This window comes from Trachypithecus francoisi, unplaced genomic scaffold (assembly GCF_009764315.1).
Source record: "Trachypithecus francoisi isolate TF-2019V2 unplaced genomic scaffold, Tfra_2.0 Lachesis_group1, whole genome shotgun sequence".
Lineage (NCBI taxonomy): Eukaryota > Metazoa > Chordata > Mammalia > Primates > Cercopithecidae > Trachypithecus > Trachypithecus francoisi.
The window spans coordinates 125,866,041-125,892,417 of NW_022681454.1; the positions used below are offsets into that span (position 1 = coordinate 125,866,041).

The 26,377-nt window shown below is 36.0% G+C and overlaps 2 protein-coding genes across 12 annotated transcripts in view; one reads left to right on the forward strand and one right to left on the reverse strand.

The window, feature by feature from the left end:
• The window catches only part of SCLT1 (sodium channel and clathrin linker 1), a 217,097-nt gene extending 213,515 nt beyond the window's left edge, over nt 1-3,582 (reverse strand). For 3 of the 6 annotated variants that reach the window (XR_004438129.1, XM_033215256.1, XM_033215259.1), the window contains exon 1: nt 3,294-3,416. Coding sequence is in view for 5 of the 6 variants with exons in the window: in XM_033215256.1 (XP_033071147.1) it covers nt 3,294-3,387 (94 nt within the window). In the remaining variant the exon portion in view is untranslated. Of the gene's footprint in view, nt 1-3,030 lie in introns of all 6 variants that reach the window. The other 3 variants (XM_033215258.1, XM_033215257.1, XM_033215261.1) reach the window with 3 other exon arrangements.
• CUNH4orf33 (chromosome unknown C4orf33 homolog) lies at nt 3,578-25,169 on the forward strand. 6 transcript variants are annotated; one of them, XM_033215266.1, is made up of 8 exons: nt 3,705-3,987; nt 6,177-6,390; nt 10,780-10,934; nt 12,810-12,999; nt 16,729-16,789; nt 21,685-21,736; nt 21,855-22,054; nt 24,166-25,169. In XM_033215266.1, the coding sequence occupies exons 4-8, from the start codon at nt 12,819-12,821 to the stop codon at nt 24,269-24,271; spliced, it is 600 nt and encodes a 199-aa protein (XP_033071157.1). In that variant the 5' UTR covers nt 3,705-3,987; nt 6,177-6,390; nt 10,780-10,934; nt 12,810-12,818; the 3' UTR covers nt 24,272-25,169. The 6 variants fall into 6 exon arrangements, with proteins under 6 accessions (XP_033071156.1, XP_033071159.1, XP_033071157.1 ...); XM_033215267.1 differs by having other exon boundaries at nt 10,868-10,934; XM_033215268.1 differs by lacking the exons at nt 10,780-10,934; nt 24,166-25,169 and adding an exon at nt 22,893-24,157 and having other exon boundaries at nt 3,694-3,987.
• The last annotated feature ends 1,208 nt before the right edge of the window (nt 25,170-26,377 follow it).

Here is a 26,377-nt window from a genome sequence, read left to right on the forward strand (position 1 = left end):
TCTGCACATGTACCCCAGAACTTAAAGTATAATAATAAAAAAGAAATGTTATTTCTACATACTACCAATGAAAAATCAGAAACTGAAAGTAAAAGAATAATACCATTTACAGTAGTATCAAAAATTTCAATACATAGGCATAAATCTAACAAAAGATGTGCAAAACCTAAACATTAAAAACTACAAAGTATAGCTGAGAAAATTTAAAGAGATACATCAACGAGGTAAAAAAGAACCAATTTTACTTTAAAACGTACTATAAAGCTGATATAATTAAGACAGTGGGGTATTGGTGTCCAGATAGACAAATAAATCAGTGGAAAAGAATAGAGTTCATAAATATATAAACAACTGCAAAGGAGCAGAGGTAATTCAATGGAGAAAGGGTAGTTTTTCCAATTGGGCATCCAATGCAAAAAAGTGGCCTGGATCCTTACCTCATGCCTTGTATAAAATTTAACTCTATGAACCATAGATCTAAATGTAAAACCTAAAACTATAAAACTCCTAGAAGAAAACATAGAAGAAATCTTTGCAACCTTGGGTTAGGCAATGATTTCTTACATGACACCAAAAGCGTAATTCATAAAAGAAAAAATTGATGAATTATTTCATCAAAATTAAAAATGTTTGGCTCCAACACTGTTAAGAGAATGAAAAGAAAAAAATGAGTCCATCACCACTCCGCCAGTGAGTCTCACACCCCACTAATGAATGAATTCTTAGTTCCTTAGATTGATAATACAAGTACCTCTTTGAACAGGTTCCTAAAAACTAACTGATCTTTCCCAGACAGAGGTGGAAGAACAGTACACAGCAAATACGCTACAAGCTTACTCTACTAGTAGCCTGGTTGAGTGTGGAGCTGCCTGTTGTTATGATATGTAAAGCTGAAATAGTAATTATCAGAGGAAATGTCATGTGGGGTTGCCAGTTGAGAAGTACCAAAACAAATGGTCTTGACCTAGGCTCCCAAATTCAAAAGGAACAAAGACACAATAAAGATCAACAGAAATCAGTGTAGAAAAAGTCAGAGGCAGGTGGAAAGAAGACCATCTATCTTTATCTGGGCTGGTATTTAGGTGGGTCACTTAATGGAATAATCCACCACCTTCAAATGGCATGCAAAATCTAGTTAAAGAAAAAAGGAGAGCAACACAGACACTCAACTCTCATTCTTATCTCTTCATGCAAACGCTACCATTCTAGGCTCCGATTCCCTGAATAAAACCAGTTATTTTAAGCCTTTGAACCACTCCTTCTTCTGCTCCTTCTGCTTGAGATTTCCTTCTTGCATTCCACTTGTCTTCTGTGGAACTATTAAATACCACTCATTTTTCAAAAAATGTTACTGTGCTTCAGTTGTTTTATTTGTTTCCCCCTGGTATTTGGATCTCAGTTTTATCTAAGAATTCTGGCTGGATCATTCTTATGAAATTAATAGTTTCTCACTGCCTCAAGTACTCTCCTGACTCTAGCCAAACTCCTGTGCCACACCACTCTTATGGTGGCCAGTTAGCTGTTCTTATGGGATGGGGATATTCTCACTACAAATCTAAGAAATAATGCTAATGTTATTGTGTCATTATAGTGTCATTAATTATTTTAGATAACATATACCATGCACTTAAAATGTGCCAGACACAATGCTCAATGCTTTTTCATCATCTCATTTAAGTGTCACAACTTCAAGAGAATTCTTGTGTTCTTATATACTCTTTATACAAAGGAGAAAACTGAGGTGCAGAAAAGCTAGGAAACTTGCTCGAGGTCACAGACCTGGAAAGAGGTAGGCTCTGAGCCCAGACAGACTAAATCTAGAGGCTAACTGAGTTCTTAACCACTGGTCTATAATGCTGCCAAAATGGGACTTACTACCTTTTTCCTAACTTCCCTGTTGCTCAAGCAAAAACTAAGTGTCCTCTACCTCTTTCCCTCAAATCCCCTGATCCCCAGTCTCCCTGTGCCCAACTTAGTTTACTTCTTACCTGAATGATGACAGTAGTCAACTAACTGCACTCTGCTATAATGCACATTCCCCATAAAAATCAGACCGGGCCTTCTAAATTACAATTTGATCATGCCACTCTCAACTGAATTCCTATAACCCATGCAGTGGTCCAAACTCCTTAGCACAGAGAAGACAGGGCCCTTCACCATCCAGCCCTTTCTACTCCTTCGACTGCACTTGCCATTTCCCTATATAAATATTCCAATTCAATTTACATATTACATTCAAACCAGCCTTATTGCAAATCTTTAACAAAGCATATTCCTAACGCCCTCAGTGTCGCAAATATTGTTCTATTTGGGATGCCTAGAGTTTTTATATAGTAAATTCATATTGGTACTGCACGTTTCAGCCCAATAGCACCTTCCTTGAACATATTTTAATAATAATTGTGTAACAGTTAATATTCAACTATTACATAACAATAAATTAACAATGTATCAGATACCATTCTAAATCCTTTACATATTTTAATATTCATTTAATCATTCCAACAACCCCATGAGACTGTGGCAAAAGAGCCAGCAGTTGCTGCCACTTCAATATACTTTGGAATACATTTCCCTCCCGAAATTAAATTCTTAAGGTAAAAACTGTCCTGTTTATCTTTGCAGCAGCTGTTCTTCTATAGTGTCTGGTACATAATAGAAACAGGAGTTCAATAAACATCTTTTTAATAAATGGCCAGAGAGCTGGGCCCCTAGGTTTTAAATGCACACTTGGAAACTCTTGCTGGCCATTAGCCTTCTAATCTTCAGAGCACGAGAGGAGTGTAACAAACATGTTTAGCGTCTAGCAGAATTCTGTGTAAGCCACAAGTACCACCATACGGTTCTGCTTAAATATATACACATCCTCACGTATACCATCAAGCTTTTTTTTTTTCCTGCAACTAACTTCTTTAAATTTCTACAAATTTAAATGTACCCAACCAGCATTCAAAAAAGATTTGTCGGTCAACGACGACGATATTAAACATTGTATGTGAATATGAAGTCTCAAAAAAACATGGAGCTTACTTTGCTCTCTCAGAAAGTCGATTTCTGTAGCCATTTCGATACAATTTTAGTTTGGAGTTTTCACCACCTTTACCTTCCTCTGAAAGACACAGAGCTCGCTGTGCGGGAAAACAAAACTAAGCCAACGCTCGGTTGGTTGTCAAGCGCTCCAGCGGTGCAATCTGCATCCTACTCACGCGGCATCTACACGCCACGCTTCCTTCCCCCGCTCCCCAGACGAGTCCCAGGCCCTGGAGAGATACTGAAGATTGTTGGGGACGCGCCAAGTGAATTCTGTTCCACGTTCAACCGAATCCTACCCTGGTGGGAAGAGGACGTGGTCGATACAGGCGTCCCGCGGGTTACTCCGGGTCTCATCGGGCCACCTAGGAGAGTGCCGCAGGAGCTGGAGGGCAGCCTGAGAGCGGCGTTCTACGCGGAGCGGCGTGGGTTGGAGAAGACGACGCCAAGACGGCTGGGAAGCCCCAGGCCAGCAGCGGAAGTCCACTCGGCCCGCCCTACGACTTTGAAACCGGTGCCCCGAACCACTCCTTGGAGACGGTGACGCCGCTTGCGTCATCACGCGGGCGTTGGCGCTTACGCCATCGCGCGTCCTAGAGTCCTAGCACGCTATTGGCTGGCTGTCAAGCAATGGGAGGAGTCGTGAGAACCTGGGTGACAGCTGAGCCACCGGCTTGGTGCAGCGGGCAAACTGGTGGGACAGTGTCTCCAGGTGGTGGGGCCCAACCTCTTTTTTTTTTTTTTTAACCCAAAATGCAAACGTGAGTAGGGCATGAAATACACAGTTTAAATGCCCTCACTATCTTTGGGTTACTAATATACTAAGCCTTTCTGGACTAAGTAAAGGATGCAGGTTCATGAGGCTAGGGGTAGAAGCCAGACTGGGGTCTTCAGAATCTCCCACCAAGGCTGTACCTCTGGAGGAGTTCTGTGTTTCGATTTGGTCATCTCAAGAAGGTAAGTACCATCCTGCCAAAGGAGACAACTGTTGTTTAAATATTTAACTGTGTAGTAATAAAGCATGTAGTTAGAAGTATTCAAAAGATCTTGCAAATTCAGCAGCTATTTCTTCAAAGATAAGCTTATTTCCTCAAATATAAGGAAAGATAAAAGGTACTTTATTATTTTTTTTCAAAAAACAAAACGGTAAAACTTACATTTGTGGATAGATTACAATTTTCATTTTTGAAAATTGATTTTGTCTGGATTTAAAACGTATGTTTTTTTTTTAAATCATTTAACATTGGAGGAAATCTCACCACTAGCAACAAACATGTTAATTTGAAGCTAGCCACTAGTTTTGTGCTTTTAATAAATTGTATTTTTATGGATTGAAGTAAAGTTTCACTAAACAGGCATGTCATAGATGCAGCTTGATTTGGCTTTCTGTTTTACAGCTTAAAAGTTTGTTGTCCTGTACTCATAATGTCATATAAAGTAACCTTAGCGATATGTGTTAAGAAATTTTTAAAAATATATTCGAATATGTGCAGTTAGGCATCTGAAGGCCTGACTCAATACTCGCTGTTAATACAATGAGATGGTCCCTTCCTCTAAAGACTGTTAAATACGGATGTGTGGCCGGGCGCGGTGGCTCGAGCCTGTAATCCCAGCACTTTGGGAGGCCGAGACGGGCGGATCACGAGGTCAGGAGATCGAGACCATCCTGGCTAACACGGTGAAACCCCGTCTCTACTAAAAAATACAAAAAACTAGCCGGGCGAGGTGGCGGGCGCCTGTAGTCCCAGCTACTCGGAGGCTGAGGCAGGAGAATGGCATAAACCCGGGAGGCGGAGGTAGCAGTGAGCTGAGAACCGGCCACTGCACTCCAGCCCCGTCGACAGAGCGAGACTCCGTCTCAAAAATAAATAAATAAATAAATAAATAAAATAAATATGTATGTGTAGCTTAATAATCATTGAAAAGGTCTAATCTAGCTTTGGGTCGTAGATAATTGAACTTGTTCTGATTTTTAGTAGCTATAGTGTTTACACGAAAACTTTTTACATAAAGGGAAAATTGACTGTGCAACTCGTTTTTGGAGTTCAGTATATGACTCTTTCTTCATAAACATCTCACTGACTCTCCGAGGACTTGCTTGTAACTTCTCCCACATTTGAACTTTGTATAATGTCATATTGTATTTCTACTTGGCATCAAATAAATAATTATAGACTTAACTCTATGCTTACACCCAAACTGGATGGAAGCAAATACCTTCTGGCTATAATGATGAGTGGTAGTTAAATAAAGTGAGTATCTCAGGTGAAATTTTTTATGTCTGCACTCGATTTTTTTTAGCTTACATGATCATAATTATGATCATGATAGTTTTTTGTTTTTGTGTTTGTGTTTGTGGTTACAAGATTTTAGTAGATCAATTTTAATGGAGTATTTTCAACGTAAGTTTCATCATTAGGAAACAAAATTGTGATGATTTCACTATCCTTAAAGGATCCCCTCTCGTGTTTCTCCTTTTCACACCTCCTGAGTTCTCTATCCACGTCTCCCAAGGTAGGTGCCACCTTAGTACTTATTTCATGCTCCTTCCTGCATTATCTATCATGTTTTGTAGTTTGTCTCCGGGCTCCATCATAATACCTGGAACACAGAATTGATTAAATATCTGATGGAAAGAATGAAAGAATTCAGTATGTTCCTGGAAAGTATCTATTAGTATAAATTGAATACAAGGAATGACAAGTGGAAATGTACATACTAATAGATAATTGTATAGATTGAAAATTAGTGACATTTCACTAACATTAATTTGGTTGATCAATTGACATTGAGCACCCAGTACTATGTGCAAAGTACCATGAAGAATACAAAGTTAGAAGTTTAAGCAAGGGTCAGAACAGATCACACAGCTGGCAAGTGCCTGAGTTGCGATTTGAACCCAGGCAGGATGGTTCTAATTTCACAATTGTTAACCGCCATGAACATGCCTCCCCAGGAGTATAGTATAATATAATTTATAGCTGGTAAAATATAATTTATAGTTTTTGCTTATATAGCCAGTTAGCCTGTAGTTGTATTAAATGAATTATTTCTGTACATGTTCTATTGTAATCTTAATGATTTACAGTTGATTTTCAAATTGTTGCACAGTATTTTTATTTCCGAATCACCCTTCCTTCTTCTAGGAAACCACTCAAACTTTAGTGGAACGATTAGAAGTCTTCAGATGCTCACCTGTGGCCCTTCATCTTTCTTTCCTAGAAAAATCAAGTCTCTCTGCTTCAGTGTTCCAAGCCCCTCCCCCAGAACGTGTAGGCAGCTGGGTGGAGCCTAAAGCTGAGCCCTCTCCGTTGACCTCGGCTAAAAGGAGGAAGCCAGTGTTTTGAGAAAAGCTTCGTGGTCTGTGTTCTCTTGTTATTCCCTCTTCTCTCTGACATTCCTTTCGCCGTCGCCAGGTCTTGTCTTTCGCTTGATCTCTGGAAAATAATGAAAAGTATTTTACTTTTCAGCTGTCTCCTGCTAATTGAGCGTACTCCCACTTTCAGGCTGACTTCCTCATTTCTTCGTTTCTCTTATAAATGGGCGGGGCCTCGGGGCGGTATGGAAACTGAAATCATTATTGTAGAAAAACTAAAAGAAATTTTGTTGAGCAGAGGTATTTGGAAATTTTCCTTGCAGATCATTTGGTTGAGAAAACGCCTTTACCATAATTTATTTCTTTTAAACTTTGTGGACATTTTTTTCTTTTCCCGGGTTCTTAATGCTCCAGTGTTTGGTCTCCTTTCTCTTCCTTCGTTTCCTTTTAGAGGTCTTTCCAGGTAAAGAGAAAGCAATCAGAATAATTGAAAATTTATTTTTTTGACTTGTTTTAAGAGCAATTTGAAGAATAGGGATTAAAAGTAGAAACATGCAGATTAACAATAAACATTGTATTAAGAAAGTCTAAACAGCCAAACTTGAATTGCAGGACAGTAATCATCTTGATAATATGCATTATGACTTTTTGGAAACGTTCAGCATATATAATATAAAGGGGAGAAGAGGCAGCCACCATACTCTTAAGAGACCAGCCTTATTTTGTTTTGTTTTTGTTTTTGTTTTTTTTGTTTTTTTGAGACGGAGTCTTGCTCTGTCGCCAGACTGGAGGGCAGTGCCGCTATCTCAGCTCACTGCAACCTCTGCCTCCGGGTTCAAGCGATTCTCCTGCCTCAACCTCCCAAGTAGCTGGAACTACAGGCGCCCGCCACCACACCCAGCTAATTTTTGTATTTTTAGTAGAGACGGAGTTTCACTATGTTGGCCGGTATGGTCTTGATCTGCTGACCTTGTGATCCGCCTTGGCCTCCCAAGGTGCTGGGATTACAGGCGTGAGCCACCGCACTCGGCCAAAAAATAATTTTAAACCATTCAGTTGCCTTAAAATAGTAATGCGTGTCTGTCATAGTATAAAATGCAAATAGGTTTTTAAAAAGTGATGAAGTTGAAAGCAAAGCTTCCTCCTTCCCATATCTGCAGGCAGATAATTCCCCCTCAGGGAAGCAACCACTGTAACCACCTCCTTTCTTGGTGTTTCCTGAGATAGTGTATGCATCACAAGCATATATGCAAATAAACTTCCTTTTTAGTAAATAAATGCACCTTGCTTTTTTTCACTTCACAACGTATTTTAGCATAGATGTTAATTTAGAGCTGCCTCGTTCATTTTAGCAGTTATACAGAGTTTCATTGTATGATATAGCATATTTTTTTTTTACCAGTCCTCCACTGATGGATATTTAAGTTGCTTCCAACATTTTGTTATTATAAACAATGCTACCACAAATATCCTCAATACTTATGCATTTTGAATATGTGCAGGTATAGTGACTCCTAGAACTAGAATTATTTTTGTCGAAGGATATTTGCATTTTTATTTTGATAGATAACTGACGTATTGCTCTTCACAGAGGCTGTATCAATTATGCCTCACTAGCAATATATGATTTTTTTCTCAATGCCCTCATTAACACAGCATGTTATCAGACTTTCTGATCCTTGCCAATCTAAGTGAAAAATGGTAATTTATTGTGGTTTTAGTTTGCATTTCTGTCATTGTAAGTGAACATTTTGCATTTTCTCTCTGTGAGCTAGCTGGCTGTTCATAATTTTTGGTCACTTTTCTGTTAGAGTGTTGGTCTTTTCCTTATTGATTTCTAAGAGCTCTTTACGCATCAAAGAAATTAGTTATTTGTATCAAGTATGACTTGCATATACTTTTTCCCAGACTGTCTTTTGATTTTGTTAATGATAGACTTTTGGGGTAAGGGGAACTTGGGAAGGAGGTTTTTGCTTTTATTATATTATTTATTAATTATTAAAAATTTTTCAACTTCTATTTTAGATCCAGGGGATACGTGTGTGGGTTTGTTACATGGTTATATTCCATGATGCTGAGATCTGGGGTACAAATGATCCCATCACCTGGGTAGTGAGCATAGTACCCAGTAGTTAGTTTTTCAACCTTTGCCCCTTCCTTCCCATCCCCCTCTGGTAGTCCCCAGTGTCTATTGTTGCCATCTTTATGTCCCAGAGTACCTAATGTTTAATTTCCACTTATAAGTGAAAATATGTGTTATTTGGTTTTCTGTACTTGCATTCATTTGCTTAGAATAATAGGCTCCAGCTGCATCCATGTTAGTTTTGTTATATTTATGGAGTAAAATGTTTGGGTTTTGGTTTCTATTTTAAAAGGTTTTCTCTACTAATGCAGGGAAAGCCCAGAATTGGGGCTCAGCCCAGGAGGGTTCTTAGCTTCATTCAGGAAAGGGTTCACAAGCAAAAGCAAGCTTATCAGAGCAACAAAGTACAGGAAAATGGCTGCTCCATAGACAGAGTAGGAGCAGCAGCTCCCATGAATTGTTGGCTAGCTATATACACGACAATTCCTTGATTATATGCTAAATAAGGGGTGGGTTATTCATGCGTTTTCCAGAAAAGTAGGAAGGGTTCCCAGAACTGAGGGTTCCTCCCTTTCTTAAACCATACAAAGTAACTTCTAGGAGTTTACAAACATGGCATTTGTAAACTGTCATGCCACTGTTGGGAATTTCTTTTTGCATGCTACTGCATTGTAATTAATGTGTAATGAGCAGTGAGGGCAACTAGAGATCACTTTTGTTGCCATCTTGGTTTTAGCTGGTTTCTTTTGCTGCATTTTGTTTTGATTAGATTCTGTTTTAATCAGTGGGCCTGGGTGCTCAGAAAACAGGTCCAGCTCATCTCCTACCTTACTACTATAAGATTTTATTTAACTTTCTTTTTATTTCTTGTTTTTATATGATTTTGATTTTTATGTTTAAATCTTTGATTCATCTAAAACTTACTTTGGTATAAGGATCCCACTGAATTAAATTTAGGACTGCAAAATGAACCAACTGATATTGGAAATGGGGACCTCATTGACTAGTTACATGAGAACCATCCCAAACTGCTGTAGACTTATTATATATTATTGCCCCAGCACCTGGTATGGTACCTGAAATAAGATGAGTGCTTAATAAATGCTTGATAAACTAAATTGAAGGGAATTTCTGGGTTTATCATCTTTGTTATTAGCCGTTGTATTGATCTGATATGTAGTGTTAAATGACACTACGCGATGGTTGTGATGATGATACCACGAACACAGTAGGTTTCTCCTGCATAAAATCTAGAGTGCTAGATCTAGGGATTAGAAAAGTTATTCACTCAACAAATAAATAGTAAGCATCACTTACAGGCATTCTAGCTGGGTTCAGGGAGTCAGTAAACAAATATGTCATGCCATGTAAGTGCCATGTAAGAATAGAAATAGAGCAGTGTACAGGTTAATAGAGAATGACTAGGAGGGGAGCACTAGCCCAAGAGGTGAAGGACATTGACAATTAAGTTGTCTTTACTTAATGAGCACAATTTCAAATACAAAGAAATTGAAAGATTGTGAGGATTAAATCTCAGAAGATTACTGAAGGAGAAGCATCTGTCTCTAGTTTATGTTATTTTTAAACTAGACCGTTAACTACTGGGCAGGATGGACTATACTTTTTAGGTTAATTTTTATAAATATTATGCACACTTAGATTGACATGAATGTTCTTTAAGCAATATAAAGTTTTTTAAAAAATAAACACATTTGTCATTGCAATAAGAAACTGAAGTTGTTTATGCAATTAAAGCCAAAATTATATTCGGTCTTTGGACTGATCAGCCATGCACTATTCCCATAACTGATCAGCCATGGAAGTCTAGTCACTATTTCTTGCAGTAATTTTCAAATAATGCTCAAAGAAACCTTAGTGGGGAAAAGCAGAAGGAACCAGTAGAAAGGTTTGAGGTACTCCCTACCTAATTCTTAACAATGGTAACTTTGCTTTTATCTTTTACTTCTTATCTTCCAGATAAAATTACATTTTGAAGTAATTTGAAACCTATGCAAGCTTGTCCAACCCAAGGCCCATGGGCTGCATGTGGCCCAGGATGGCTTAGAATGCAGCCCAACACAAATTCGTAAACATGAATTTTCTTGTGACTTTTTTTCTTTTTTCTTTTTTGGTTCATCAGCTATTGTTAGTGTCAATGCATTTTATGTATGGCCCAAGACAGATAATTCTTCTTCTTCCAATGTGGTCTAGGGAAGCCAAAAGATGGGACACACCTGCTATAAAGTCTACCTCACTCTGACCATGAGACCCACCATGTACGCATGGAAATGATAGGCCAGTTTTAGGAGCATATCACTGGATATCACTGCAATGGTTTTATTCCATTTAGACATAGAATTGATTGCCTGAATGTGCAGGGAATTAAATCCCTAGTGGAAATCCACTGATTAAGATGGGGATCTCTTTAATGTATGCAGAATTTTTGTGGATTTGGTGGTTGTATGGAAGAATAAGTGAATTTGCCAGAACTTCCTAGTAGCTAAGGTATGTATTGCCAAAATTATCAAGAATTGTCAAGCTCTAAATTAGGAGAATAACATTTTCTTTCAGCCTATTGGTGTCAGAATCAGTCATTCAGCATTTCTAACGTCCTGATTTATTCTTATTTCTTCCTACGTGCTGCATGAGGATGCTTATTACTACCAAAATTTAGGGTAGAGGATGATACATTTTTTTTTTGTAGAATGTGCCTTGATGTTTCAACTAAAGAAAATAAATTTATTATTGAGATATTTTATTCCATGTAATCCACTTAAATCAGAATCAATTTATATAGTTTTATCACTCATTGTGCTTATATCAATAATGAAGAATATGAGTTGCTGAACATTTCTTCTGAAATGCTATTAACTTTCTACAAATGGGTTATAATACCAGAATTGTTTAATTTTAGAGATTATCTAGTAAAATTTGTGAGCATGTAGTGAAAATTAGTAAAAGCTATATGCTTTAGGAAAAGGTTTTTAGAGGTCTTGGATTTCTTATGTTACGCGGAGCTTGTACATTTGGATCTCCCACTGCTTAACTCATAGTAGGTTTTCAATACATATTCACCGAATTAAATTAATTCCAAATTTAGTAACCTCATTAATTACAGTAAAAGACTGCAAATAACTTATGAAGCAAAGGAATACATTCAAAGATTTCAGATAAAAGAAGTTACAGTTTGGAAAAGTCATCAGGTACTAAGTGAGATTATCTTTTGGATAAAACACAGGATCTAGTGTAATTTGGGGGTTCCACCACTCCTAAAATAAAATTTTCATCTCCTCGCAGATTCCTGAAATGTCTTCATCTGGGAAAACATTGCTGACGTTGGTTTAATTTCTAGATATGCTAGTCATGTGACCTTGGACAAATCTGTTCCATTTGTAATGAGGACAATAATAGTTTCTCTGCAAGTTTGTAGTGAAATTAAATGAGACAATGTTTAGAAAATGCCCAATCCATAGTATTCAAAAATGTAATTTTATCAATGCATTACAATACTATGCCTTTCTATTGAATACTTAGGAAACTAATTTAAAATGCAAAAACTGCTCTTTTGTAGGTACTTAGTCTATTTCAAAGTTTAAATGATCGCAGATTTTGTTCCCATTTTTCAGTTGGAGAGAGGTAATTAACCAAACAAGCAGTCATTTAACAGTTAAAATATTAAAAATGAAAGTGTATATGCTGGGACAAAGGAAGGCAAAATTCAGCTCTACTAACTTTTAAATGATTGCAACTCCCCGTCCTCAACCCCCATGAAGAAAAGGATTTTGGACAAAAGAACAAGGGTTAACAGCGCTGCTTCTACTGATTTATGGAGGTTTTTTTTTTTTAACTAAGTTGAATTTTATTATAAAGATCTTGATTCCCAGAGGATCCAGTAACTGAGACACCTGCACACTTTACAATAAATAAAAGACAAAGGATGACATAAGAAGCCATGGTGCTTATAGTTGTGATTAAGTATATAAACAATTTTTGCAGTAGACTTGATTACAATTAAGAAAATGATTTTGATGCACTATTTACAACAGCACTAGAGCCAAATCTAGACTTTTAACACTTTTATCACTTTTTGTGTTGAGATTGATAGTGTTTCTATGGCAGCAATTTTAAAAAAGTTACATAAAAAAGTGTTAAATCTAGAAGTTTTAAAGCCTCTAGGAACTAGTTACCTATTTCAGACTAGAACTCAGAGTCCGTGCTTTGGCACAACACAAGATAGCCTTTTGACTCCCAGGACTGTGCTCTTGCCACTCTGCTGCCTTTCCTGTCTGCTGTTTGGCATTGAAATTTTCATTTCATTTCCAACTAAAGAAAACATTTGTATATTGTTAAAGAGTTTGTTTTAATATATTTTTCTTTAAGAGTCTTCAGATGGATTTTAAAATTGAACACACTTGGGATGGTTTTCCAGTGAAGCACGAGCCGGTATTTATCAGACTGAATCCAGGTGACAGAGGAGTGATGATGGACATTAGTGCTCCATTTTTCAATGATCCTCCAGCCCCGCTTGGAGAACCAGGAAAACCTTTCAATCAACTGTGGGATTATGAAGGTAAGTGGTAGTAGTGTATTTTATTGCAAACATAAATCTTCTTATAATAACCTCTCACAGAACTCTTATTTTATCTTGCTGTTGGGAAGTAAGTGCTTCTGAGCAATTGACATGTACAGTTTCTGATATTTCCTACCAATCTCTCATTCTGACTTTTTCTCCATTACCTATGTGACTTTAACTATATAGCTAGAAGAGTTAAAAAATGGCAATTACAAATCCAGATTTTTTTTTTTTTTTTGAGACCGAGTTTTGCTCTGTCGCTCAGGTTGGAGTGCAGTGACGCAGTCTTGGCTCACTGCAAGCTCCACCTCCCAGGTTCATACCATTCTCCTGCCTTAGCCTCCCAAGTAGCGGGACTACAGGTGCTCGCGACCACGCCCGGCTAATTTTTTGTATTTTTAGTAGAGATGGGGTTTCACTGTGTTAGCCAGGATGGTCTTGATCTGCTGACCTTGTGATCTGCCCGCCTCAGCCTCCCAAAGTGCTGGGATTACAGGCGTGAGCCACTTTGCCCGGCCACAAATCCAGATTTTTTTATTGCTGCCTTATTTTCTTCCTTTATTTCTGTTTCCTATGCTGAGAAGAGTTCAAGATTCCTGTTTTGTATTTAAGTATCTTTAAATTACCACTCTAACCTTATAAATCTTCTTTATGGAAGATTTGGAGTGTTTTACTTATTGTAGAAACACTATCAACCTCAATATGAAATGTAGTTTTTACTTTATACTGGTAACTCATCTCACATATCAAATTAAGACGTGACATAAAATTACACTGTTTCAGGTTTGCTCTATGATCTCCTTCTGCTGTATCCTAATTAAGCTATCAGATTCATCTTTCTGAAATACTCTTCATGATGCCATTTGCCAGATCTTAAATCATTATTATCCCTAGGATAAAGTTCAAACCCTTCCTTTAAGCTTTCAGCATATTTATGAATTGGGCCACCATATTCAACCAAAACTCTTAACCTATGTACCTTCTCATTCTATTCCCCCTGCCTCTAATACATAGTTCAAGATCTAATTCATGTCCCATTTCTTCAAAGAAGATTTTGATGAATCTTCTAGTCAATATGTCTAGTTTATGCCATCTGTAAGCACACATTTTGTCAGTGTTAATTTGTCGTATGTTAAATATATATTGTCTTTTGTTGATACAAAACTGGTATGTTATCCTCTTATTAATGGAATACACACTAATGTGACTTATCTGCTAGAGGCACTACAGACATGAAACTCAACAAATTCTAACCTCAGCTCACCTACTTCTTTCATAAACCAGTTCTTTACCTAACTGCCCAATATCAATAAATGGTATTAACAAAACATTAAATCACCAAATCTAAAAAATTGTGAGATCTTTCTAAGATATCCTTCTTTGATACTCTCCATTATTTGGATTTATTTCCTAAGTCCCATCAGTTTTGCCTCCTAAATATTCCTCTAACTCAGTATCTCCTCTTCATCCCCACTATCCTTTCCAAAAGTTAGGCTTTCATAGTCTTTTACCTTGGTTAGTGCAGAGCCTTCCAAATAGTCTTTTAGCCCTTAAGCCCATTCTTCACTTAGAAGCCAGAGTGCTATATCTAAAATAAAAATTTAAACTCATCCTTCAGCTTCTTAAAAACCTTCTCAGGATCCTTTTCCTCTCAAAGTAAGTTTTGCCCTTCTTAATATGATCTCTATATAAGACTTTCCACGCTCTGGCTGCTTATTCTCTCTGTAGCACCACCAGCTCCTCCTACATTGAAAGGTTTGCCTGGTAAGACTGAACTGTTCATAGTTCTTTAAGCTACAATATTTCCTAATTGTGTACCCTTGATGTTACTGTTGTCTTGCCCTAGAATGCTGTTTCTGTCATTCTTCACCTAGTTCCAAATCATCTTTCAAGATAGAGCTTAAATAGCAACTTTTCCAGGAATCCTTCACTAAACCACTTTTTTGAGCTAAGCGTCTGTTTTCTTTTTTTCCTATAGCAATGTATGCATCCTCCCTTTTGGAATTTTTATTAAAACTTTCCACTTTAGTATCTGATTAGATTGTAAGCTAATAAAGGTATTTCCAGAATCTGATATAGTGTTTAACACAGAGAAGCTGCAAAAGTATTTGTAAGGTGATGATGGAAAGTAGAAAGCAGAAGATACATATGTGCATCTGAGTGTGTGTGTGTGTGTGATATATACACACATATATTTATAGTGAGAGAGAGTGTGTGTATGTATGTATGTATGTATCTATTTTATATATATGGAGAGAAAGAGATCTATTTTAAGAAATTAGCTCACACAATTGTGGCGGCTAGCAAGTCCACTCTTCCCTGGGTTTTCAGTCTGCCAGCTGGAGAGTTGATGTTGCAGTTCAAATCTGAACGCTGTCTGCTGGCAGAATTCCTCTCTTGTGGGAGGTCTGTCTTTTTTTCTATAAAGGCTTTAAACTGATTGGATAAGCCCCAGCCACTTTATAGAGGGAAACTTGCTCTACTAAAAGTCTGCTGATTTAAATGTTAAACTCATCTTTAAAAAATGACTTCATAGAAACAACTAGAATAATATGTTACAGAATATCTGGATACCATGGCCTAGTTGATTTGACAGATACGATTAACTATCACAGTAAACATTTTCATTTATCTAGATAGAAGATTCAAAAGGGGACAATAAGATTCTCTGACTTGATAGCAGAACTATGTCTATATTTTAGCTCTATTTTATTATAAAAACAACACATGGAAAACTGAAAACAACCTAAATGTCTATCCATAAAGGATTAAGTGAGTAAGTTATAATATTCTGTAAAATAATACTATTCAGTCATTAAAATAGTATGGAGAAGCACAGAAAAGGTCTGGCAGATATTAGACCAAAGGGGAAGAAAAGGACGTGACTTTTTACTTCATATATATATTGTTTTAATTATTTACAAGAAAGATGTATTATGTTCAAAATTAAACAATTTTAAAAATAGCAATATTCAGAAGTTTCCAGGAAATTATAAACAAAAAAAGAAAGATCACCTACCTAAATTCCTGCAATCACAGATATGCAGTCATTAACATTTTTGTGCACGTTTTGGAGACATCTAGACATAGACACACATGCAACTTTAATGTCACACACATTTTGGTGCATTCTGCAGCTGACTTATTGAATATCATGGATATCTTCCTTTATCAACAAATATTTAATGGTATCTTTGATTTTAATAGCTGCATTGTATTCCATTGCATGGAATACATGAATTCCATAATTTACTTAACAGTTCTTCTGTATAATAGATTTATTTAGAGAATAAGAGATAATCTTATGTAATAGGAGATAAATCATTTAGATCATTTCTAATGTTTGAACAGTACTCTAATGAATAGCATTATACTTAATTCTTTTCCCAGTTGTCAGATTATTTTCTTCAGATACATTCCTAGAAGAAGATAACTGGCTCAAAGTTTATGTGATAATATTAATTTCTTTACAACTTGACCAGCACTAGTTTTAATTAATCTTTTCAATATGTGGCAATCTGATATGCGAGAAAATTGTTGATGATTTATTTCCTATATATTTCTTCTTCCAGGCAATGTCTATTTTCTTTGCTCTTTTTCCTATTGGGGATAGTATTATAATTAAAAATAGTCAATTTATTTTATATTCTAAAGGAATAAACAAATTATTTATTGTTGGAAAGCAATATTAAATTTCTCAATATGTTGTATCTCTGTTTTCAAAAGTTGTGGAAGCATTTTTCTTGAATGATATAACTGAGCAGTATTTAGAAGTTGAACTTTGTCCGTAAGTATAAAATGTTTTTTCTTAATTATTACTACATAATTTGAGCATATTATTTTTTAGTTATAAATGATATGGTTATATAGTAAAAGCTCATTAATTCCAGTTAACTAGTAAGAATGGTACTCTGAATTTATTTGAATGATATACTTTTATATATTTCTTAGTTTCAAGTACAGAGCACATATTTAGAATACATGTTTAGAATATACTCATATTCTAAATGTTTGAAAATTCTATGTTAGTATTTTCAGTTCAGTAATGTAGATTTTTCTAATAAATTAGAAGATAATTTTTGTTTCAAAATGAAAAGTCATTATAAAACAAAAGTCTTTCTCATTATTTACTCAATAAATTTGCATTATTATATATAGCTATTCAGAAATAAAAGGAGAGATATGTATATAATTAATTGAGCTAGCTTATAAAAATGTTTCTTTTAGGGGATTTTTAAATGACCAGATGAAACTTTAATTTTATGTATTACATAATTATGTATTCATGTATTCCATTCTTTATTCATCATGCATCTGTTAAGTATATGCTGTGTCACTTTTGCATTCAGCACCAGGGATAAAAACTAAATCACATATAGATTTTCTTAGACTCATTAAAAATATTAACCTTGGACTCTCTTTGTTCAGGTTTTTTTTTTTTTTGTTTCTTTTTAAATTTTTTTAAATTATTGTACTTTAAGTTCTAGGGTACATGTGCACAATGTGCAGGTTTGTTACATATGTATACATGTGCCATGTTGGTGTGCTGTACCCATTAATTCGTCATTTACATTAGGTATGTCTCCTAATGCTATCCTTTCCCCCGTCCCCTCCCCACAATTGGCCTCAGTATGTGATGTTCTCCTTCCTGTGTCCAAGTGATCTCATTGTTCAATTCCCACCTATGAGTGAGAACATGCAGTGTTTGGTTTTCTGTTCTTGCAATAGTTTGCTGAGAATGATGGTTTCCAGCTGCATCCATGCCCCCACAAGGACACAAACTCATGCTTTTTTATGGCTGCATAGTATTCCATGGTGTATATGTGCCACATTTTCTTAATCCAGTCTGTCACTGATGGACATTTGGGTTGATTCCAAGTCTTTGCTATTGTGAATAGTGCTGCAATAAACGTGTGCATGTGTCTTTATAGCAGCATGATTTATAATCCTTTGGGTTTATACCCAGTAATGGGATGGCAGGGTCAAATGATATTTCTAGTTCTAGATCCTCAAGGAATCACCACACTGTTTTCCACAATGGTTGAACTAGTTTACAGTCCCACCAACAGTGTAAAAGTGTTCCTATTTCTCCACATCCTCTCCAGCACCTGTTGTTTCCTGATTTTTCAATGATTGCTGTTCTAACTGGTGTGAGATGGTATCTCATTGTGGTTTTGATTTGCATTTCTCTGATGGCGAGTGATGATGAGCATTTTTTCATGTGTCTGTTGGCTGTATGAATGTCTTCTTTTGAGAAGTGTCTGTTCATATTCTTTGCCCACTTTTTGATGGGGTTGTTTGCTTTTTTCTTGTAAATTTGTTTGAGTTCTTTGTAGGTTCTGGATATTAGCCCTTTGTCAGATGAGTAGATTGCAAATATTTTCTCCCATTCTGTAGGTTGCCTGTTCACTCTGATGGTAGTTTCTTTTGCTGTGCAGAGGCTCTTTAGTTTAATTAGATCCCATTTGTCAATTTTGGCTTTTGTTGCCATTGTTTTTGGTGTTTTAGACATGAAGTCCTTGCCCATGCCTATGTCCTGAATGGTATTGCCTAGGTTTTCTTCTAGGGTTTTTATGGTTTTAGGTCTAACATTTAAGTCTCTAATCCATCTTGAATTAATTTTCATGTAAGGAGTAAGGAAAGGATCCAGTTTCAGCTTTCTACATATGGCTAGCCAATTTTCCCAGCACCATTTATCAAATAAGGAATCCTTTCCCCATTTCTTGTTTTTGTCGGGTTTGTCAAAGATCAGATGGCTGTAGATGTGTGATGTTATTTCTGAGGGCTCTGTTCTGTTCCATTGGTCTATATCTCTGTTTTGGTAGCAGTACCATGCTGTTTTGGCTGTTTTGGTTACTGTACCTTGTAGTATAATTTGAAGTTAGGTAGCGTGATGCCTCCAGCTTTGTTCTTTTGGCTTAGGATTGTCTTGGCAATGCGGGATCTTTTTTGGTTCCATATGAACTTTAAAGTAGTTTTTTCCAATTCTGTGAAGAAACTCATTGGTAGCTTAATGGGGATGGCATTAAATATATAAATTACCTTGGGCCATATGGCCAATTTCACGATATTGATTCTTCCTATCCATGAGCATGGTATGTTCTTCCATTTGTTTGTGTCCTCTTTTATTTCACTGAGCAGTGATTTGTAGTTCTCCTTGAAGAGGTCCTTTACATCCCTTGTAAGTTGGATTCCTAGGTATTTTATTCTCTTTGAAGCTATTCATGATTTGGCTCTCTGTCTGTTGCTGGTGTATAAGAATGCTTGTGGTTTTTGCACATTGATTTTGTATCCTGAGACTTTGCTGAAGTTGCTTATCAGCTTAAGGAGATTTTGGGCTGAGACGATGGAGTTTTCTAAATATACAATCATGTCATCTGCAAACAGGGACAATTTGACTTCTTCTTTTCCTAACTGAATACCCTTGATTTCTTTCTCTTGCCTGATTGCCCTAGCCAGAACTTCCAACACTATGTTGAATAGGAGTGGTGAGAGAGGGCATCCCTGTCTTGTGCCAGTTTTCAAAGGGAATGCTTCCAGTTTTTGCCCAATCAGTATGATATTGGCTTTGAGTTTGTTCTTTGTTCAGGTTTAACTGTCTCTTGGGAATCCTATTTACCTGATTGGCAGACTCTTTCTTTTTTCCTGTAGATGTACGCCTATTATCTAAATTATAGCATATTTAAAATTAATAAAATATTTAATAATGAAATATTTGTATTGCAGTTATTCATTTGAAATGCCATTTAAATGCTTCTCTGCATCTAACATTTAGAAGCCATTGCTCCTTTTGTAGGCTGGACAGAGAGCTCCAAACAATTGATTGAAATGAGATTTTTAAATATTCTTTTATTTTCCTTTATTTTGATATTCAGCTAAATCAAATGTAGAAAAGTCTAGCTGTTTGCATTATATTTTTAAAGAAGAATAATCATATACCTTTGTGTGTCACATTTCAACTAACATGCCAAAATTTGTTATTGAAAAATATGATTAATTCTCATAGACTGCCATGAGAAGTAAGAAAATTTCAACTTTTTTGTGCTTATTTTTACCCTATAGGTGAGAAAAGTAAGGCAAACATTCATAACTTATCTAGAGAACAGTAAAGAACTTGGATATCCTAAAGTTTTGCCCTTAGTTTTAATTTTATTAGATGATAATATTGGTTTATTTTAATAAAGTGATGACTTAACACTAGATGAATGGAATAATTGGAATCTCTCTTGCTAAGAAATTACACAGTAATCATTGTGTATAAAATTAATAGATTTTAAAGGTTAAAAAATTCACAGAGTAATTTGGGTTTCTTATGTATCAGGGTAGTTAATAATCAAGAATCATAGTTTTGCTTCAGGCAATCATTTTTAACCTCTAGGAAAGCAACAGGAAGAATTTATTCTTATTTGCAAGAATTTTTTCTCCTAGGATTTACCACTAAGGCTGCATGATAACAATAAAAATAATCAGAAGACTTTTAAATGGAAAAGAATACTTGGCTTCTGTTAGAATAGTTTACTGAAGGAAATCTTCCCTGAAAAGCTCTCAAAAGAGTACCTGTATATATTTTGAGATATAGGTTTTTCTAGAGTTAGTGAATTTGCTTCATGTAAATACATGAAATCCTTTGGTTCTTAATGACCTGGCTAGTCCCAATTGTACACTGTTATTAGAATTTCCTTTTGAGAAGATACTGTGTTCCTTTTTGAAAACATGATGCTGAATGAATGGTAGAAAACAGGAAAACACAAGAGGCAGACGGGTTGAGGGCAGTGTGTGAAAAAAAAAAAATAGACAAAGATGAAAATCTTTAGCCTGTTGACTAATTGTAGACTGTCTATGTTTTGCATTTCTTATTTTCCTAATGAGCTTGGATATCCTAAAGTTTTGCCCTTAGTTTTAATTTTATTAGATGATAATATTGGTTTATTTTAATAATAAATAGATAGTTTTCTTACAGAAATAACCTTTATTAAAGTTGTTGAATTCAGACTTGGAAATTGTTGCTTGCTTCAGTTTTTGAAATTCATTTTATAAAAAACTCCAAATAACATGGTATCTCTCTGACCTTTTTCATACTTTGTGTCATCTAACCAAATGAAGTATTTTATATAATTTTTTCTTTAAAGAATATAAAAAGCAATCTAAACATGAAACTTTATGCATTTGGTGGCAGTTGTCTGGAGTGGTAAACCCAAAGATGTCATTTCTAAGCAACTGAACACACTGGCTCTCCCTAGAATTATCCAATATTAATATTGCGTCTCTTTTTTTTTTTAAGACAGAGTCTCTCTCTGTTGTCATGCTGGAGTACGGTGGCGCTATCTTGACTCACTGCAACCTCCACCTCCCGGGTTCAAGCGATTGCCCTGCGTCAGCCTCCCAAGTTGCTGGGACTACAGGCACATGCCACCATGCCCAGTTAATTTTTTTTTTTTTTTTTGTATTTTGGTAGAAACGGAGTTTCACCATGTTGGCCAGGATGATCTCAATCTCCTGACCTCGTGATCCACCCATCTTGGCCTCCCAAAGTGCTGGATTACAGGCGTGAGCCACCACGCTCAGCCTGCATCTTTTAATTATTTAGAAATTTAGTTGCAAGCACACACATTCCATGTATAAAGGATAGTGAAGAAAATAACATGTTTTTCAGACACTCATAAGGAATCTCAATTTTGACAGCCACGGACAGCATTTAGTGCTTTTACTTTCTGGAAGAAGAAATGTGTGGAAAGTAAGTAAATAAAAATATGAGGCAAAATCATTACATACACAGTAATACACATATTTATTTCTATGTTTAAAGTGTAAGCCCAATTTTATCTTTTGTGTTCCACATGTTGTTTCTGTAGCAAGAACTTCCATTATCATTCAGAGTGTCCACAGGAGACACAAAATGGGAAGGCAAAGCTTATGTCCCTTGGAATTATTTTCCACCAAATGTGACAAAATTCAATTCATTTGCAATTCATGGATCAAAAGATAAACGAAGTTATGAAGCTCTTTACCCTGTACCTCAGCATGAACTGCAACAAGGACAAAAACCTGATTTGTAAGTAGAACATAAATGAAGATATATTCCAAATAAATGAGTTTTTTGGAAATTAAGTCTTAGTGGAGCAGAAGTAACCCTTTTGATCAAAGAAGATGACATATGTGCACAAGTACCTAGTAGAGTCCAATGTTCACTGATGATCCTCAGAAAATACTTGGTAAACTTTGGACTGACATAATCTCTCTCACTACTGTCAGTAGAACACTTATTTTTCCATAGTGGTTTGCATGTGAGAAAAGGAAATGTTGCAATAGCTGATATAGAAGTATGTTTGCAAATTCATTTAAAATTTCTTTCAGGGCTAAAGGGCCAGAGGCATTAGTGTTTCCGGGTGTGAACAAAGGGTCCCCGTTGCAAGGAAATCTGATCTTCAGTTATCTCTCTAGTTCTCCTCTTCTGGTAACCTCATGAGGATAAAAATATCAACTATGTTCCTAGGCAACGTTGCTTTTGATAAAAATGACCCTTAAGTGGTAAATTACATCTGGACTGAAAATAATTTTGGTTGAACTATAAATATATGATGGAGACAGCGTGGCTTTGGGATTCTGCTTTAACAGTCATGTTCCATGTGGGAACACTGGAAGCTATGGCTATGGAGTTATTCCAAGAGATATTGCTCCCATGGGGCAGAAGGCATTTGAGCCAAGGTATCTGCTATGCTATCTCAATTTGAGTCTTGTTTCCTTGCACCTGTAGCTCTCACATAGGCAGACTAGAGCTCCTGGCCAGCCTTATGAATGCTTCCTGGACTTCTGCAAGGACTACTCCTTCAGGGAGGAAAGCCAGATGCTGTCCTGGGACAAGCTGTAATTGCTGCTCTGTATCTCTCTAGGTATACTCACCATGGCCAAGGTAGTCTGGTGAATCTGGGCATTTGGAAGAATCTAACAGAGACATCCTACTGAGCACTGCACTGTGGCAGACGGACATTCCTGCCTTTTTACCTGTGGAATATGCTGCATTGTCCTTCCTCTCCCTGTTTGCCTTCTCCTTCCTTTCATGCTCTTACTTCATGCTTGTTTGTCTTTATCACTTCTAGTATATTTCTTTTTTGCTTGACCTTTTTTCCCCTTTTCCCTTTGCCTTTCTCCCCAGTTCTGACATAGCTTTTACTTAGTCTTTTTTCCCCTTCCTTTTTCATATCCTTGACATTTTTTCCCTTTTTTTGATTGACTTTTTTCCCCTTTTCCCTTTCCCTTTCCCCCAGTCCTGACATAGCTTTTAGCTAGTCTTTTTTTCCCTTCCTTTTTCTTATCCTTCACTGTTTTTTCCTTAATCTCTTACTCTGGGATTGACAACTATGACTCAAAAACTGATTTATCCTGGCCAGGTGGGCAGAATGAGACAAAAACGTAGTTGCAACTGACTCAAGGTCTTCCTATCAAGACATCATGTCTCTCTGGCTGTTCATCAGCTAATACCTTCCTATATTCAGGCTCTTCATTCATACATTATTGGAAGCTTATCGGAGGTGGAAGTACAATTATACATTGGCCAGGACAGAGCCAAGGCAGAGTGACTTCCCACAGAGTGGGGCTCCACTGCAGCATGTTAGCTAAGCCGTTCTCTCCTCATTAAGCCACTAGAGAAAGCTTCTTAATATAGTTAAATGGTTTTCCTGGAAAGAAAAGAACTGGGATTAACACTCCTTTACATTAACCTCTGTTGCTTCAGCAGAGAAGGGAATTAAGAAGGCTATCTTCTTATCTTTGGAACTGAAACTTTTTAAAACCATTGCTTATATGACTGATATAAATTATGTCAAAATTTGAATATAAAAACATATGCAAGAGCATAATATGATTTGTTTAAAGTTGGATGGAATGAGTCATGTTTTGAGAGTTGGTTTCTCCCTTCAGCTGTGAGGGAGCTATTTGCAGAATTGAAAGAAGAGGGCTTTGAGATGCAGGTGAATGTTTTCCGAGCTGAGTGTTTGATAGCTAGAGTGAGAAAACTGTACATATAAAATATGTCTTACCTTTAGTATTGCTTAAAATAGAATGTTGTCATATTACAGATGTGACAAAATAAATAGCCCTTCAGGACAACTATTTCACAAATGCATAATTCATTTCAATTCCCACCTTCTTTTTCTTTGCTTTTAGCCATCACCTAGAATACTTCAGACCTTTCAATTTTAACACGCTGCTTGGAGAAGAATGGAAACAACCGGAATCAGACCTGTGGCTAATAGAGAAATGTGATATATAGGAGTGTAATAGATAACCATACTGATCATTTTTCTCTATGTCTTTTAAGATAAACAAAAAATAAAATAAGATGAATCAATTTTTTAAGATGTCATGCATACATTTCAACAACAAATATTTTCATAGAAGTCACTGAAAATATCTGTGGCAAATTGCATATGATTAACAAGAAAATAGATGATTCTTTGTAGATGTTTCATCTGTAAAGTCATAATGTTTCTCAGAGTCACTTAGTCCAGGATGTTACATTCCCAGCACACAGTACAGTTATTCTTGAGAACTACAAGTGAGAAAGGGGGGACAATTGAGTTTGTCCAAGGCCACCTAGAGCACTGTCCTGCACTACCTTGTGATTCAGCTATTTCATTCCTAGATATACACCCCAGAAAAATGACTGCTCATAGAAGCTTTATTCACAATAGCACAAAACTGTAAACACTCAAATTTCCATCCATAGGAAAATGGATAAACAAACTGCAGTGTAGTCAGCGGAATACTGTTCATTAAAAAAAGGACGCTGATACATGCAACAACCTGTATGAATCTCAGAAACATTAAGTAGAGCAAAACAAGCCAGACACAACATACTATCTAATTACTTTTACATTAAAGCCACTTCTAGGCAAAACTAGCATTTGATGATAGATACCAGAGTAGTGGCTGCTTTGAGTGAGGGCAGGGAATTCAAACTGAATGGAAAAGGAGCCTGAGGAAATGTTCTGGGGTGATTGAAATGTTTTGTATTTTGATCTGGATGACGGTTATGTAGTTGCATACATTTGTCAACATGCCTCATGCTGTATGTTTAGATTTGTGATTTTAGTATATGTAAATTAACTCATTAATAAAATACTATTATAAAATAAGCTATAAATTAAATGGAATTAACTTCAAGTTTACATTGAGTTTATATGTGTCCATTGAACAATCATTAGTGCTGGTTACAAGTGGCTTATCGACTTACTCATTTCTTAAATATGTTCTCTATCTGAAAAGGGAGTTGGTATAAGATAAATGCTGACTTTTACAAAACGTATTATAAGTATCCTCCTGACTACACATCATGGTGGCAGTCTTAGGCATCTTAGATAAATTGAGAAATTATTCTTAAAACTGACAATAGCTACTAATTAATTTGATATGGAAATGATCTGCCTGTTTTGGATAGGACTGGTATATTTTAAATAACCTAGGATGATTTATTTATAAATTATGTGAATAATTTTATAAATGCATATAAAACTATCAAAATAAAAATAAGATATATTTTAGAGTATCTTGATTTTAGAAGTGAATTGAACACTATGAATCACAGTTCCAGATATAAATCATAACTGTTTATAATATGGGTAAAAATGCAGCACAAATATGATAGCTACAATCACAGCAATATAAAATACTGAATTTGAATGTTGTGGCTTGTGAGCTTTCTCAAACCTAATGTGTATCTTTTTTAAATTTATTAATATTTTTTTAAACATCTCTTAACTTTATTTCATCTAGATAAGACATTTCCTTTTCTTCCAATACCAAGCAAGCAAAAATACATTCCATAAACATTTTCTTTTGAAAGGAACATGCATATCAACTACAGAATTTCAGAAAGCTTGTCCATTAGTCAGCTACAAATGATATATCCTATAGAAACTTGTATTTGAGAATGGGTGTTTGTAATAGCCATTTCAAATTTGTTTTTCAACTTCAGGACCATGAAAGAATAATCATCCTTTTGTTTAAAGTATGCATAAATGCATTTCTTTGCTGTGATTTGAATTGTTCACTGCAGTGTCAAGCAGATTCTGTCTTCTCACCACCTAAATAGATTACACAGTGTGCATATTTATTCAGGTGCTTTCTCATGCTTTTTCCCAGCTCCAGGAAAGTGTAAATCACAGTCTGAAGGGAAATATGCTTTTCATTTTTGGCTCCAAATTACTTTTTTTGAATGTTAAAAAAGTTTTTGCCACAGGAAAAAAATATTTAATTTCCCCTCCTCCTTTTCCTCCTTTTTTAAATGTTAGGCTTTTAGGGGACAGAAGATATGAACATAATTAATCTGATATTGAAAAAGAAAGGGTAGCAAGTGGATAAAGCAATTACAGTAAAC

Bases quoted from the DNA above. Each gene is read 5' to 3' on its own strand.
- CUNH4orf33 (XM_033215265.1), top strand. From the start codon at position 12,819: ATGGATTTTAAAATTGAACACACTTGGGATGGTTTTCCAGTGAAGCAC. The intron at 13,000-16,728 runs GTAAGTGGTAGT...TGTTTTCAAAAG, and splicing joins TCAACTGTGGGATTATGAAG to TTGTGGAAGCATTTTTCTTG. The intron at 22,055-24,165 runs GTAAGTAGAACA...CTTTGCTTTTAG, and splicing joins CAAGGACAAAAACCTGATTT to CCATCACCTAGAATACTTCA.